We start from the raw sequence: 15,601 nt of genomic DNA, 5'->3' as shown, positions 1-15,601 counted from the left end.
TCTGTTTGTTTGTTTTTTTTTTTTAATTTTCCATTCTTTAAATCTTGCACCTCTCTGACTAGAAATTTTTCCATTTTTCTAGCAATTCAAAAGAAGTGTCTCTTCAGGCATATGTTACATACCCAAGATAAAAAAAAAAAAAAAAAACAAAACAAAACAAATTATTTTTACATTAAACTGCATTATTAGCTACTAGACTAGCTACTGTTCCCTTATGAATACCTCCAGCCTCACATCTGTATTCTCAAAGATGTCACATTGTTTTTTCAGTAGCAACTAGAGAGTACCTAAGGAGTGATTTAGCACAGTAAACAGCTTAGATCTTCGTCACATGGTATAGAGCCAGTAAGATAACAGAAGCACTGTACATTTGTGGAATGTTGTTTAATAAGTGCTGCACATACAAAAACAAGTCTGTGAAGAACTCCAAGCACAGTTTGCCAAAACTTAGACCAGCATTTTAGCAGATTAAAAGCTTCCACATATATTTTAAGAAATTTTAATGGAACACCTTAACACCAGTATCTTTAGCCCTTGTATCTTGATAGGATGCAGTACATTTAATGTTTAAAGTAGATATTTTTGGCAATGTGTTCAGAATAAGTGAAAATTAATATTTTTATCCTCAGGGAACAGGATTGAAGTCTTACAACTACTAGCATATTTATTTCAGTCTAGTAACATAAACTAATTTAATAGTTTTAAAAAATTAAAATAGATAAGCTTTGGCTTATCAGCTACCAAAATTTTTTCCTGATTAAATTGAAATAATTTACCATGTTACATTATGCTTTTTTAGAAGCAAAACTACTTTTTTTTTTTTTTCACTCCTTATACAAAAACTAATCAGCTTTATACCCAACAGAAGAATTCCGTTTCCAGGAGAGGTTAGTCCAAGTGTCTGGACATAAAAGGATGTCTTTTTAGAATTGTTCTATGCAGGTAGCAGCAGTGTTTTGTTACCAAAAAAAAATTGTGAGCTGCTATTTTCTGTGTTCCTGGGTCTCTGATTCTTGGCTTGAAGACAGTCGGTTCTTTGTACTCTGTTATTACAATGAGGTAACCAAAGAAAGAGAGTCTTGGTTTGAGACTGTCAGCTGTTACTAATCACTGCTCCATGGCTTGCTGTGAATCCCTGCTTGCCTCTCCCTCCTGCTCTGCTTAGCACACATAAAGAAGATAAATTACTCCCTAGTTTCCCTTCAAAAAGCATATTGTTTGTCACATTCCAATACTGTGAGCAAAAGATGGAATAATGTGAAGAGTTAAATGAGTATCTCAACAACCCCACAGCAGGGTCCTTCTCAGGCAGATGTGAGTTTCAGGAAATGTACTTTCCTACTGTTTCTTCAAATGTATCCTGTTGTATTGCAAACCTGAAAAGCAAGTTAACTGTACTTTTCAGAACAGTAGAGCAGAATCATGCAGAAGTGCTCATGTAGTAATGTCATCGACACTCAGTAGATGCACCATCCAAGTGTACAGTATTTACTTATTTCATTTTACCAGAAAATGTTATATTTGTTTTCTATAAATGTTTTAGCTTTGAGCTTTCAAGTCTAGGGAGGTTTATAAAATTCATCGCTGCCCTCACTGACTCACAGTGACAGAGGGAAGAATATTAAATGAAGAATCATGGAACGGTTTGGGTTGGAAAGGACTTCTAAAGGTCATCTTTTCCAACCCCCTGCATTCAGCTGGGACATCTTCAGCTAGATCAGGTTGCTCAGAGCCCCCTTCAGCCTGACCTTGAATATTTCCAGGGAGGGGACAGCCTCCACCTCTCTGGCCAACATGTTCCAGTGTTTCAGCTCCCTCACTGTAAAGAACTTCCACTTCATATTTGGCCTCATTCTACCCTCTTTTACTTTAAAACCCTTTGTCCTAAATCAACAGACTCTACTAAAAAAGTCTCTCCCTATCTTTCTTACAGGCTTCCTTTAAACACTGGAAAGCACTGTAAGGTCTCTCATTCTGAAGAACCCCAGGTCTCTTAGCTTGTCCTCATAGACGAGGTGTTCCATCCCCTGATATCTTTGTGTCCCTGTCTGGATGTGCTCTGACAGGTCCACATCTTTCTTGTACTGAGGACCTCAGAGCTGGATGCAGTGCTGCAGGTGGGGTATCATGAGGGCAGAGTAGAAGGGGAAAATCACCTCCCTCAGTGTGCTGGTTGTGCCTCCTTTGCTCACTCTTGTCCAGCCTCTCACCCAGCAGCACCCTCAATTCCTTCTCTCCAGGGCTGCTCTCGATCTGTTCATCCCCCAGCCTGGACTGATACCAGGGATTGACCTGACCCAGGTGCAGCACCTTGCACTTGGCTTTGTTGAATCTCATGATGTTCCCATGGGCCCACTCCTTGAGCTTGTCCTGGTCCCTGTGGATGGCATTCTGCCCTTCAGGTGTGTCAAACACACCACTCACCTTGGTGTCATCTGCAAATCTGCTGAAGGTGCACTCGATCCCACTCCCCATGTTATTGATGAAGATATTAAACAGTGGTGGTCCCAGTACTGTCCCTGAGATACATCCTTGTCCCTGATCTCTGTCTGGACATTGAGTTGCTGACCAATCAAATGATTGTGCACCAAAATAAGCCAAATAAGAAGAGAGCAAGGCTGGGGAATACCCTAACACAGAAATAGGGTAAAAATAGCTGCTGATTTGAAACTCAAGCTCAGTAAATTTTTAACCAATACTGTAGAATATATTTACCTGCTGTATTAGAATGCTAAATTTGATGGCCCCGGAAATACTTTCCAACATGGATTGCTGCCATATTTTTTATAAGATAGCAATTAATCTTGATGCACTGAAGCCAAACATTTTCATGAAGTTATTCCACTAAAAGAGCAGTATCAGTGATGAATAACAACCAAATGGTATTTCATTATTCATGGCTAACTGAAAGGTAAAAATCACTGTAAAGCCATTAGAGGTTATTTGGGCTTCTTGCGTTTTTGTCAGTCAGTGATGTTTGGAATTATCTTATCATTTCATGAACATTCTCCTTCTAACAATAAATAGCCCTCTGTAGCTAAAAGAGCAGATACAACAAGATGAAAGATGAAGGACCAGAATATTTTCTCTTAACAAGAGCTAGAAGCAGATAGAGGAAATAAATTTGAAGGTAGCACACATTACATTTATTTGCTAGTGTGTTTCCGTCAGGAACTATGGGTCCAATCGAAAGAGTACCATTGTCAGTTTGCATCACCAAATTCTTCTCATCAGATGCTGGATGGTGTTTGCTCAGCTACCATTTGAGAACAGAGATAGCTTAAAAATAAGCAGGAGGAATTAAAGAATGCCAACTTGCTTTGGCAATGCTGCTGAGAAAGAGTAGAGGATGGACTTTACCAATACAGTCAACTTTAAGTAATGACAAACTGATACCAAAATGCTTGTTTTCTGCCCTAGACACTATTTCCTTTTGCTTCCCTTGTAAAAGTTCTGATGTTCACATAACAGAATTCTGAAATGATTGAAAATGACAAACAGAAAAATTAACCCTACAAAACCCAAAGTTAATAGTTTTTTCATGGCAAGGATGAGGAGGACTATTAAGCTGTGGGGGCAAGGCTACTCATGTAGGAGCCATTCTTAGCCATTTAATTGGCTCTTTGAATTGCATTACTATATCCCAGCCATGAGTTTCATTAGTCAGCTTGGCTTATTCACGGTCATGTAATTTTGGATCAAATACAGCTGCTGATTTTCCTGTGAGATATTTGACCATTGTTCTTAGTGGAACTGGGGTGGGGGGGGGAGAATTATCTGAATATTCATATTCATTTAAAGGTAAGTTAAATTGAGATTTGGGAGGACCTTGCCTCATCAGTTCATGTAAAAAGGCATACAGACCTATATTTCAGACATGTATTTTGCGTGGCTTCAGGAAGTCATTAGCTGTATTGATTTAATATTAATTAACTTCACTAATACATATAGTCCTTTGAAAATGTTACTATATTTTTTTTCTTTGTAATTTTACTACTTTACTGCTAGTGCTATTAAAAATAGTGATCTAGAGTTTGGATTAAATTTATACCCGATATTGTGAAGGGAACAATTGTCATAGCTTAAATTTAACTTTTGTTTTCTGGGATTGCTCAGAACCACACAGGACATGCTCAGCTGCTGTCAGAATAAAGCTTTAGAGCTTAATCATGCTAATTAAGCTCTGGCAATACTTCCACTGTCTTTACCTAACTATTGCTTTTCCTTATGAATTTTCTGTCAGCATATTTCACAGTGTTATTCATTTCCACAAATCCTCATCAACATACACAAAAGGGATTGTTCTCATGGTCTCACACTGAGAGTTTACTCATCACACATTGCTTAGCGGGTGTAGGGGGTGGGAGTAGCCTATTTGAGACTGCTTCATTAGGAGAGTGAAAGACAACCTTAAAGAAACAAAATTAGGGCAACACTCCTGAGTCAACAGTTGCCATTATTGCTGTTCCACCATAGGAGTCCTTAACAAGCAACTGCAATTTCCTAATGAAGAGACCGTAAAAAGTAAACGGGGAAATAATTAGGAATAAAAAGATGCTCTGTTCATAATGTTTTGTTTTTAAAGACTTAGTACAAAACATCTAGAGGGAATTTATATAAAAATCTACATTGGCAAGGAAGTGCCATCAATTCAGTTCTAACAAGCTGAATAAGGAAAGAATTTGTCGTCATAGAAATCCTCTCCATTTTATTTCTCGTAGTCAATATGTATGATTAGGCAAGAATGGACAGTTTGCTCTACACACTCATTCAGAACCTGTTCATCATTATATGCTTTTTCATCAACATCGCTACATCTTGGCAGAATTCTGACTTAGAGATGTTCAGTCCTGTGCCCACAGATGGAACCCTCACAGCCAAGTACCTGCACCAGAGCTCTGAACCCACAGTCCCTCCTGTTCTGAGCAGGATTACTACTGTCCTGTGAGGAGTAATGGGGGACTCTGGGCTTGTTCACTTTTAGAGACAGGGAGACTGAGGGATGACCTCATTGCTCTCTGTAGCTTCCTGAGAAAGGGAAGAGGTAGAGAGAAATGCTGATTTGTCTTCCCAAGTATCCAGTGACAGGGCGAGTAAAAACAGTTGAAATTGCACCAGAAGAGGTCCAGACTGCACCTTTAGAAACATTTCTTTCCAGAGAGTATGGTTGCACACCTTCTTTCGAACAGGCTTCCTGGAGAGGTGGCTGATGACCCCAACCTGCCAGTGTTTAGGAGGCTAATGCCCCTAGTAACTTTAACTTTTGATCAGTCCTGAATTGATCAGGCAGTTGGTCTTTGTAGGAACCTTCCACCAGAACTATTCTGTATTTAAAATTTTCATCATTCATTGCATGAAAAGTAATTTTAAAGAAACCAAGTTAAAAGCATTGTGGGCAAAATGTTAGATTCTGCTACAAGAACTTAAGTGCAGGAAAGCAAACACATCAGCTGCTTAGTTTTTCTAAAAGTTTCCAAAGAAAAAGCAAAATTATTTCAGAAACAGGGACTTTGAGTATGAAAAGTGGTGGGTGAACATTTCTACTGTTTTCAAACTGAAATTATACACAGGTATGTAAGTAAGATATGCACACCCCCTCCCCCAATGACAGTCTTGTTTGCTCTGAGAAATTATAAAATCATGGAAGGTACTGGGGTCAGTCCTAAATAATTACTGTTTTTCTAGGAAAAGCAAAAGAAAATGAATCTTGCTACTTTCCCAGTTCTTCAGTGGGATACTATTTACTTTGGATCCTGTCTAAAAACTCCTAGCTATGGGCTCTCATCTGTCACACTGTGTTAGGTAGTGATTGATGTTGTGGCCTAATATAAGCCCAAGAATGCTTTGCTGAGTAGGAGTTTACACACAGAAATAGAGCCTCAGTCATACCAGCTGCTAACCACTAAGTAAGCCTGTTCAATCTAATTGTGTAAGTATGTATACTCTTTTTTTTTTAGAAAATAACAGACTCAGAAACTCTTACGCCCTGCAGCAGCAAAAGTAAGCATGTGCATAAACTCAGATCTCAGACTGAAATAGTTCCTGGCTTGAGGACATTGGACTGTTCTGCAAAAAATGAGTTGATGAAGTTGTGCTTATCAATGGGAGAAAATATTCTGAAGTTGCAGGACTTTTAGCATAGGTTCTGTATTTCAGCTTTTAAAACAACTCCTTTGAATTTATTTCTTGAACAAGCCAATTCAAAGCTATTATTGGCTTAAATATTATCTAAAGAAAACATGCTCCGTATATTTTACCTTTGATCTTCCTGAGGAGTACAGTACCATCCCTCTGTGTTAGTGTGGCCTAGTATAATCCAAGATCACACACAGGTGACATGCAGCAAACATCCAGTTCAGGAAACTTAAAAACAATAGCAGCAATTCTGGATTGGTAAATTCTGTATGTTACAAATTACGTAGAGTATGTATAATATAGAACTGTAAGTACAATATAAACAAATATAATTGACACAAAACTGGTCATATTATAATTACTTCATGAAGTTTCATAGAATTATTAGTTCATGCCAATCTGAAGAACTGTGATCCAGTCAGGTGGGCAATCAGAACTACCAGATTAACAATTCAGAATTTCTAACACTGCCTTAACTAGATTTTTTTTCTCGTTTTCCCTGCATCCTTTCTTTTTTCTTCTCTTAAAATTGCATAATTATTTTCTCCTTGCCTTTCCTACATCCTAAAGTATTTTCATTTGTTATCTAACGTCTTTGTTAGAGAACAGAGTAGTGCTTTGCTCTGCACCCTGACACGCTGGAAAACTCCTTGTCATGTCTTTATTTCATCCACAGTATTAAGTCTCAAGAGAGGGAAAGAGTAGATGAAGGGAGAGGACAGGGATAAGGGCTTCCGTTTGTTTGCAGCTTTACAGACTTAGCCTGCCCCCTTCTTTCTTTTCTTCCCTTCCTTCCTCCCTGCCTCCCCCCCTCCCCATCCACACTTAAAAAATCATTCCCATTCGTGTTGTGTGAGCGCACACGCTGGGAGAAATTACAGGGGCCCTGCTCCAAATCGCCTTGACAACTTCAAGGCATCCCTGTGCGTGGGGACCGGTGGCACAGCAAAGTTTCCCAGGCCCCCTGGGGAAGGGGAGGGGAGAGGAAGAGAGGAGGCAGAGGTGCTGGAGCCACCAGCGTGTGGAGGAGAGGGCAGCGAGCGAGCGGGATGAAAGGGGCACATACATCTCCCTCGGGACAATGGGAGTTTTGCTGGCTGACTGTGAAAAGACACACTGAGGATACAATGCTCTGTGACACATGAAAGCTTTGGGGACCCTTCCAGGGTCCTATTCAGTTCTAAGAAATCTTGTCAACATCTTAAAATGCAAAGAAAACAACCCGCTTCGTTTTCTCGTGTTTTAAAAACAGATTTTAAAATATTTTTTTAGAGGGTGCTTTTTTTGTGCGGGTTCTTTTTTTTTTTTTTTTTTGCTTTGTTTTGTTTTTGGTATGCTGGAGGTTTTTGCAGTTCCCTGAGTTCCCATTAACTGCAGTGGGAGGGAAGGCTGCCCAGCAGCCCCCCAGTAAGGGCTCTCAGAGGTGGGCACTTGCTTCCTCCTCATACACCTTTTGTTCATACTTAGATCTGTTGTCCCTCTGCTTTGAATGCTTTCTGCTGTACATACCATGAGCAGTTACAGCTCAAGAGGAGAGGAATTGCTGTTCCCTATGTTCAAGCTGAGAAATAATTTATATGGTAGCAAGAACAGGAATGAGACTGAGCAACCTAAAATAAGGAGACATGTAGTCACAGCCAGAGTGCACAACAGGAAACCAGACTGGAAAGCAGCTTACAAAGACCCGAGCATGACTCTTACTCCTGACACACCACTTGCACATGGTTCACCACTCAGTCCCAGAATCAGTCCAAGCCAGAAAGAGAATCACAAGCACTAATCCCTCAACACAGCAGTCTTTATTGGCAAGATATGCCCTACACTGACCCCTAAGGATTTTTGGGGTATAGGAGACTCAGGCCAGTATCAAGTGTGGAGTAAAAAATTAAAAAACATAAGGCTTGGTGTGCTTATGAATCCTCTTGAGGCTGACAGTGCTCAGCCTCTGATCCTTAATCGACTACCTGCCAAGGGCAGAATACTGGGAATATGAATACTGATTCAACATCTGGGCATTTGCAAACATTCCTTCCAAACTGTTAACCTCTCATGCTCAGGATGTAAACCGAGTATAAAACTGATCTTAGCTAAAATAAAACAATACTAGACCAGTGTTGCTACTTTAGAAAAAGCAAGTTAAAAACACAAAGCAATTACAGTATACAAAGATGAAATTGACTGGACTAGTATGCAAGCATTCTTTTTTCATTTTGTAAATTACGTTTCATTTTAATTTTGACTCTTAAAAAAAATCTGTAACAAATGGTGTCTAACATAAATTCTGTGCAGTTCAGTAGCAGATCTGAAATTCTCCAAGAATCACTTTATTTTTTGCAATGCTTAGTAATATTTACACAATTATATTTACATTATTTTGAGGACTCTAAAGAACACCCTGATCTTCCATCCACCAACAAGAGGGCTACATGACTTACTTCCTCTTACTAGAAAACTAGTAATTACTTGCTAGTATTTACCATTTTCCTCACAGAATTTCAAAACAGAAATGTTCATTTACCATGAACATTATCATCCAGTTTTACGGATGGAAAAGCTGAGCAGAGAAATGAAGGATCAGGTGCTTCAAATGTTGGATGCCCATTTTCAGTTCCTTACAGTACCAGTAATGCTTTGTTCTTCCACTGCAATGGCACACCTAAACCAAGCAATTTGGGATGTGAACCCAGTGACCTCCCTTAGCAATTCCTTTTGAGGGTACAAATCTTACTCTCCCGCTTTCTGCCAAAAGGATGGGCAAATACTAGCTGAAATACTAGCTGAAATGAAAGGGTAAGTATGAAGCACGTGATTGGTTTTAGGCTTTGAAGATTCAATCAGAGCCTGGAACACAGTCTTGATCTAAGTTAAGTGAGTGACTAGAGTGCTTTCACTGCAACTCCAGTAGCATATATTTCCTCCTTTAGAAGACAGATACAAGTGTGATGTATCTACAATTATTAGAGAAAAGATTTCATTTTGCCAGACCATGATCATAGTTTTATATTCCTGTATTATTTATATTCCTGCAGTCCTCTTGTATGTTTTAAATGCTTTTTCCTCTGTGACAGACACCCAGAGCAGAAGGTGGCCAGCTTTCACTGAATTTTATATGTTCAAAGATGGCATCTGCATGAATATATGGGCAATCCACAGAAGTATGGGTTAGGCAGTTCCATAGGAGGAGATAATAAAGCCAAGAGATCCATTTCTGACTTTTTTCATTCTGCACTTTGAAAACCTGATTCCAACAAGAAGTATCAGAACTGCTTTGATACAGATGGCACATGCCTCCAAATGAAGTATGGGGAAATAACTAAATACTTGAAACTTTAACGAGAAGGAGCAATTAGGCATTTTAAGGAGAAGAATATTAACCGCATCCGATGGAAAAAGAAAGAACAGAAAACTGTAACTCTTGTAATAGAAAATTATGTAACAGGCATTAGGGGTGGAATGGGAACACAGTGACTGTGTGAGCTGCAAAAGAGAGACAGCTTGCCTTGGGTAACTTTAAATGTACTTTAAACTCTTCCCACAAAACAATTTTCATCATGCTTAATTTGTACTCCTTAGTCACAGCTGTGTCAGGTGAATCTCATTGTGCTTAAATTTCCTAGGAATTGCTGCCCTGGACAGTAAAGCATCAGGGAAGATGGGAGTCCGAGCAGTAGTGTACTACATGAGCACTACGATCATTGCCGTACTGATTGGTATAATCATTGTGGTCATCATCCACCCTGGGAAAGGTACGAAAGAAAACATGCACAGAGAAGGCAAAATTGTTCAAGTGACAGCAGCAGATGCCTTTCTTGATTTAATCAGGTATGGCTATGATATTGCACGTTTTCTGTACCAGTAGCAATGACAGTAATATGTAGATTCACGGAGAACAAAAGTAGAGAATTTTAGACTGTAACTGCGTAAAGTTGCCAAATTTCTTTCAAATGTGTGATACCAATATCTCTAACCCCTGCAATGCTACAAAATAGATTTACTTCCAAATCAAGCTGTTGTAGGGGAAGAAGCTGCTTTTAATGTTCAAAGAAAGATTCTTTCTTTCATGCACAAAAGAAAGACTTCTGTTCTGCTATCTGCATGGGTCTTTTTTTCCTCCTTCCATAGCACAATCCTTATTACCAAATTTCTCTGCTTTTCTTTACTTCCAGCTTTCAACAGTTTTCTGACTTCACTTGAATCCCTGATTTAGTTATTAATTTTAATTTTGAATTGTAGCTGCAACTCTGGGTGCATCTACTCAACTTGTTAAATTGTATGAATGGGAAACAAATTCCAGTAACAGGCAGGTAAAATGCTTGAAATAGAGGGGCACAGATGTAAAATCATGTTTTCTCCTTGCTCAGAGACTCTGCAATACCTCTTTTATAGAGCTAATATGTCACAGGGAGGAGGAAAGCTGAGGTTTTGAACTCGAGAGCTTTTCCGCAGGTAAAGCCACCAAAATTTTGTGTTCCACTAACCCATTTGGAGAAGCCAGAGACATGGAGAAAGGCCTCCAAGAGTCATGCTGCCAGGAAGGGGGACTTTAGAAAGACCCATGAAGAGGTTTGCACTCAGATTTCTCAAGATTTATTCAGTTAGGCTGCTTCTAATTGCCTCAGAAATGCACCATTCTGGAAAGAAAAGAAACAAACTCCCATCTGTAACAAATGTACACACACATATAATTGTATGTGTATGTTTTATTATTATGGAATGCTCAAACTTCAGAAATATTTATTTTTTAATCGCAACAACACTTAATGGAGTGATAAATGTCATGAAGTACCAGGCTAAGCGACTGCAAAAGTTGTTTGAGAACTAGAAATGCATTAAATATTATTAAATTATTTATTAACATGGATTCATAAAGCATTAATAAATATGAAATTAAAAGTTAGCAGTGTCCCACAGAGCTTTGTACATTTGGTAATTTAGCTAATATACTGCTCCGTAACCAGACCTGCTATACAATACTGGATACAGAGATTCCAGTTGCCAGGATCTATCCAATCCTACTGTATTTTGTCCTGTTAAAGCTACCCATGCCAATGCTCTATGAAAGCTCTACCCACTGTATACATAATTATATATTTATACATATTATATATTTCAAAAATGAGCTGGTCAATTCTTTAATTCTTTTATTAGCTGCACCCTTACTTAAAATATTACTAAAGTATTATCACTTCTCACATTATTTTGTTTCTTTTTCACAGAAATATGTTCCCTCCAAATCTGGTGGAAGCTTGCTTTAAACAGGTAAAAATGTTTTGTTATTTTCAAAGAAAACACAACTAAGTAGGAAATTGAAATGTAATAGCAATTGTTTTAGGAGTATCACATACTTGTACTTGGAGCAAAACACAACTTATATATGTTGTCTGCTGTCAAAAAAGCCTTAAACTAAACCAACCAAATCTATGCTTTGTTTTCAATCACAGTGAGACAATAGTACTTGCTGTGAGAAGTGAAGAAAACAGGCCTGGTTTGACAAATCAAAAAATAGTGGTTTTTTCAAAATGTCAAATTCTTAAGTTTGCAGAAGAGTTCACTGAAGTCAATACAGAATTAGCTTTTCAGAAACAGTGTTATGTTAAACTGGGGGATACTGAGATGCACCATCTGCACAAAGACTGGAAGACATTCAAGAATGTCATGTGAGGACCATGCATAGATTCAAAACAGAAAGAAACATTTGGTGGACACGAATAACAAAAGCAAACAGGGGGACTTCCTGTCACCTATGGTAGGAGTTCATAGGAGTACTTTTTCTATGTTGCTTCCTGAATTCTACCATTATCCTGCCCTTAACATTAGCTCTTCTACAAAGAAAATAGTAGCAACTAGCTACATTCTCTTTTTTAAAGGATGACATTATATGTTTAGTGAAACCTATACTGTGTGTTTCTATATTCTAATTGCTTTATATTGACCTCCCAGGCAACCTTGAACTGATATTATTCACTAGTAACTGCTGTAACAATAAAGAAAAGCTGAAATGTGGAGGTCAAGAAGTAAGAGGATAAAGTAGGCACTTTTCAAAGTCCAGCTGAGTTACATCTTGCATAAGAATTGAAAAGAAATTATAACATTATCTTTGGCTATATAAACAGAAATCAGTAAAAAGTAGTGAATTCCTGCATTAAAGATTTCTAGATTAAAGATTAAAGACAAACCAGACCCAAGTCCAAAACTAATAAATGCTGTGCCTCTGTCTTCAGCCAGGATGTTGACGGCCTCAGTACAGTGATGCAGAAGAACAGTATGGAAATACAAAAGTTTATATCTAAACTAGAAAAAAATTTCAAATAATTTAATGTAATAAAGTACAGGAAAGATATGATCTTTATCTCAAAAAAAATGAAATAATTAAGGCATAAAGTTACAGATCCAACAGCAAGTATTTTTCATAAATCTCTCAAGCTGGAAAGTTATTATCTAGAGCTCTTTAAAGCAACCAAAGTGTCTTTCAGATTGCAGTTTCAGAAGGATTTGGGAATTGATTTATGCAGATAACAAGCCATTAGTTTGATCTCAGTTGTAATGAAGAGTATAAAAAAACCAAACCACCAAATAAAGAAAAACAAAGCAAAAAACCAAACAACCAGAAAACACCCCAACCAACAAAAAAACCCCACTGATATCTGAAACATAGACTGTACCATCTGTTTTTCACAATATTGCTCATTTCCATTTTTTTCTTCGTTTTAATTTGGTTTAGGTTTTCATTTGGGTTTTTTTTTGCTTGGTTGGTTGGCTTTTTGGTTGTTTTTTTTTATTTGCCTTTTTTGTGTTTGTTTGGTTTTTTTTGTTCTTCTGTGGCAGAGAAGGGTAATGTATCAAATTTCTTTGGACTTCTGACAAAAAAATTAATTTTTGATATGAGGAAAGTGAAATAGTTGAGCAGGGGATAAGAGTATTGTAAGAATTGTAAAATTTATGGAGATAGCAGTGGAAGTTGCTGGAAGACTGGGCATACTTCAGTCAATATTTTTGTGAATGACATTGCCATAAGATGCCCACGGTTAAATTTACAGATGACAAGAAAGTCCAAGCACTTTGTACTGAGACGTGACAAATGCCACAGAAGGTGGTATTTCACTGGCACGCTGCAATACTGTGAAGTCACAGCAACAAAGTGAATCAGCTCTTGCAAACATTGGCATGTTTAATTATCTCCTTGTAACTCTCCATCACATGTGAAATAAACATTTAGAAGCTAACAGTTCTGCTTTGACATAGCAAGTTACCATCAAAAAGACAAAAAAGAAAAAAAATTAATCCCCCTCTAATTCAGCTCTAGCATCTATTAGGTGACAGAACACCAAGACAGAAACTAAAGCTGGAATAATGTGACCATCTAGAATACTGAATATTTTCAGGTTTTTCATTCACAGATTCACACAAAATCAACACAATGGAGAGAGGAGTCACTGAGAGTATTAAAAGAACACAACATGTAAAGCAAAAAGAATACTGATTTAGAAATCATTTAAGTACAAAACCAAAGTGGCAACAGAGCTGAATAAGATAAAGAAAAATGTTTTTACAAAAAGAAAGGGAAATCTGTATTACTGAATTTAAAGTGGGAATTGGTAAGATTTTTAACCTTCTGTTACTTAAAGGTGAGGTCCTGGAAAAATCTTCAATTATGAATTGTAGGAGCACTTCAACAGTTCTACCATACAGCTTGAAAAAATTTCTTTTCATAAAGTATCCTAACAGCAACAGGAAACTTGACTCGGTGACTAGCTGTTCTAAATCTATGTTCTTAATTAAAGATGTCCTGCAGATTTTGTTTACATTGAGCATATTATATTTCTCATGTGCTTTACAGCTTAAGGAGATCTCTAAAAAGCAGTTCAAAAAACAGGAAGTGTTTAGTGAAAGTTTTTGCTGATGTTCAGCAGCAGCTATCCTTACTGAAGTACCAGGATTTTAAAACTGTCATGCTGATACTATTATGTATTTGAATTCAGAAGCAAATCCTAGATTTTTAGGTAAAAATTATTTTGTTACAGCAGAATTGTTGAACTCAAAGCGTAGTTTACAAGTAGGTGTAAGATTGGTAGGTATCCAGATGATTTTGTACATCTGACTCCATAACTCTCTCTTCAAAAGTTTCCATCCATTTTTTTATATGTTTCTCAGAAGATTTATGAAGAAGGATGATCCATCTGGCACTAATCTGGTTCTGTGTTGGCTGGCCCAAACACAAAACACACTGTGTATGTACACTCGCACTTGTCCACACTCGAAGTTGTAATACTGATCCATAGCTTTACATACCTGGAAACCACCTCTGGAATACGCACTCAGAATTCAGATCACATCTTTTGGTAGATTAGATATGCACATTCTTTATTACAGCATTCTTAGGCAGATTTCTTTCCTGTGAGAGACTTGTTCTGGAACCCACTGAAATGTGCAAAATGAAATAGAATTGTGTAGAGACAGTAACCAAGGTGGAGAGGGCTTCTAGATGGAAAAGTTTTCTAGGATTGCTGCTGGGAGAAGAGTAGTCATTAAGGAAGACTGAGACTTCAAGACCAATCTAGGTAAGGTCTTCCTAAATTTTCTACGGTTCCTCATTCAGTTGTTTGGTCCTTTGGATTCCCTTTCCTGGTTTTACTTTCCTAGCAAGCCTGTGAGGTGATGCTGTCTCCCCTTGCTATTTCTTCTTATTCTCCTTCTTTGAACATTTCCTTTCCTGAAGATTTTTCCCTTTTGCCAGTCACCAGGGATTTCACCTGACTGCCATGAATTTTCAAACATGATAGAGAGTGGTTTGGCAACATCAGCCAGTTCCCTCCAGACCCTGGAATGTGTGTTGTGAGGTCCCATAGACTTCCTGAAATTGTCCTTATCAAGGGTATTGGAAGTGTTAATCACACATTAATAAATGAACACTAAATGATATATGCTGTCTATTCCTCATGATAATTTTGGCTAGTTAAGATATATTGTGACTTGTGTCATCAGCTCTTTTGCAGAAAATTTAGAATGCTTTCACACATATCCATATGGAAAGCAAAGAAAAAAATATTTAGAAAGACAGAATACTACCACCTTCTTTTAATTTCTTTTAATGTTTTAGGGCTGCATTTAAGAAAACTCGTTGCTTTTAAAATCCTATTTCACTAAACGTAGCATCATCATACAGATTTAGCACAGGCAATGCTAATTACATTATTTCAAAGTAAATTACTACAGTGAATTATGAGTTTTCAGAATACTTAAATGTGCAATTACCTTCTCTGCAAATTAACAGCCGTAATGTGCTCCTGTCATGTTACAATGTTGCTTCATTAAAAGTTCTACAATATATCCAACTGAAATGACTGTGCGTATATTGTATCACTAATGAAAAAAAATGTAATAATCAAAGTGTAAACAAGTGAGCCATTATATTATGCAATTAAAAATATATTATCTATTTCATAATGAGCTAACTTAAAATTAGTTT

The 15,601-nt window shown here is 37.6% G+C and overlaps 1 protein-coding gene across 1 annotated transcript in view; it reads left to right on the top strand.

Moving 5' to 3' along the window:
* The window catches only part of SLC1A3 (solute carrier family 1 member 3), a 61,864-nt gene that overhangs the window by 35,167 nt on the left and 11,096 nt on the right, over nt 1-15,601 (top strand). The window contains exons 4-5 of the mRNA XM_027878720.1: nt 9,753-9,957; nt 11,352-11,394. Coding sequence (XP_027734521.1) covers nt 9,753-9,957; nt 11,352-11,394 — 248 coding nt within the window. The remainder of the gene's footprint in view (nt 1-9,752; nt 9,958-11,351; nt 11,395-15,601) is intronic.

The sequence above is a fragment of the Empidonax traillii genome, unplaced genomic scaffold (assembly GCF_003031625.1).
Source record: "Empidonax traillii isolate 1590-97213 ecotype Southwest subspecies unplaced genomic scaffold, ASM303162v1 scaffold44:size1908036, whole genome shotgun sequence".
Classification (NCBI taxonomy): Eukaryota; Metazoa; Chordata; class Aves; order Passeriformes; family Tyrannidae; genus Empidonax; species Empidonax traillii.
Note: the sequence above shows the minus strand (reverse complement) of the source record. Positions and strands in the feature narration are given on the sequence as shown.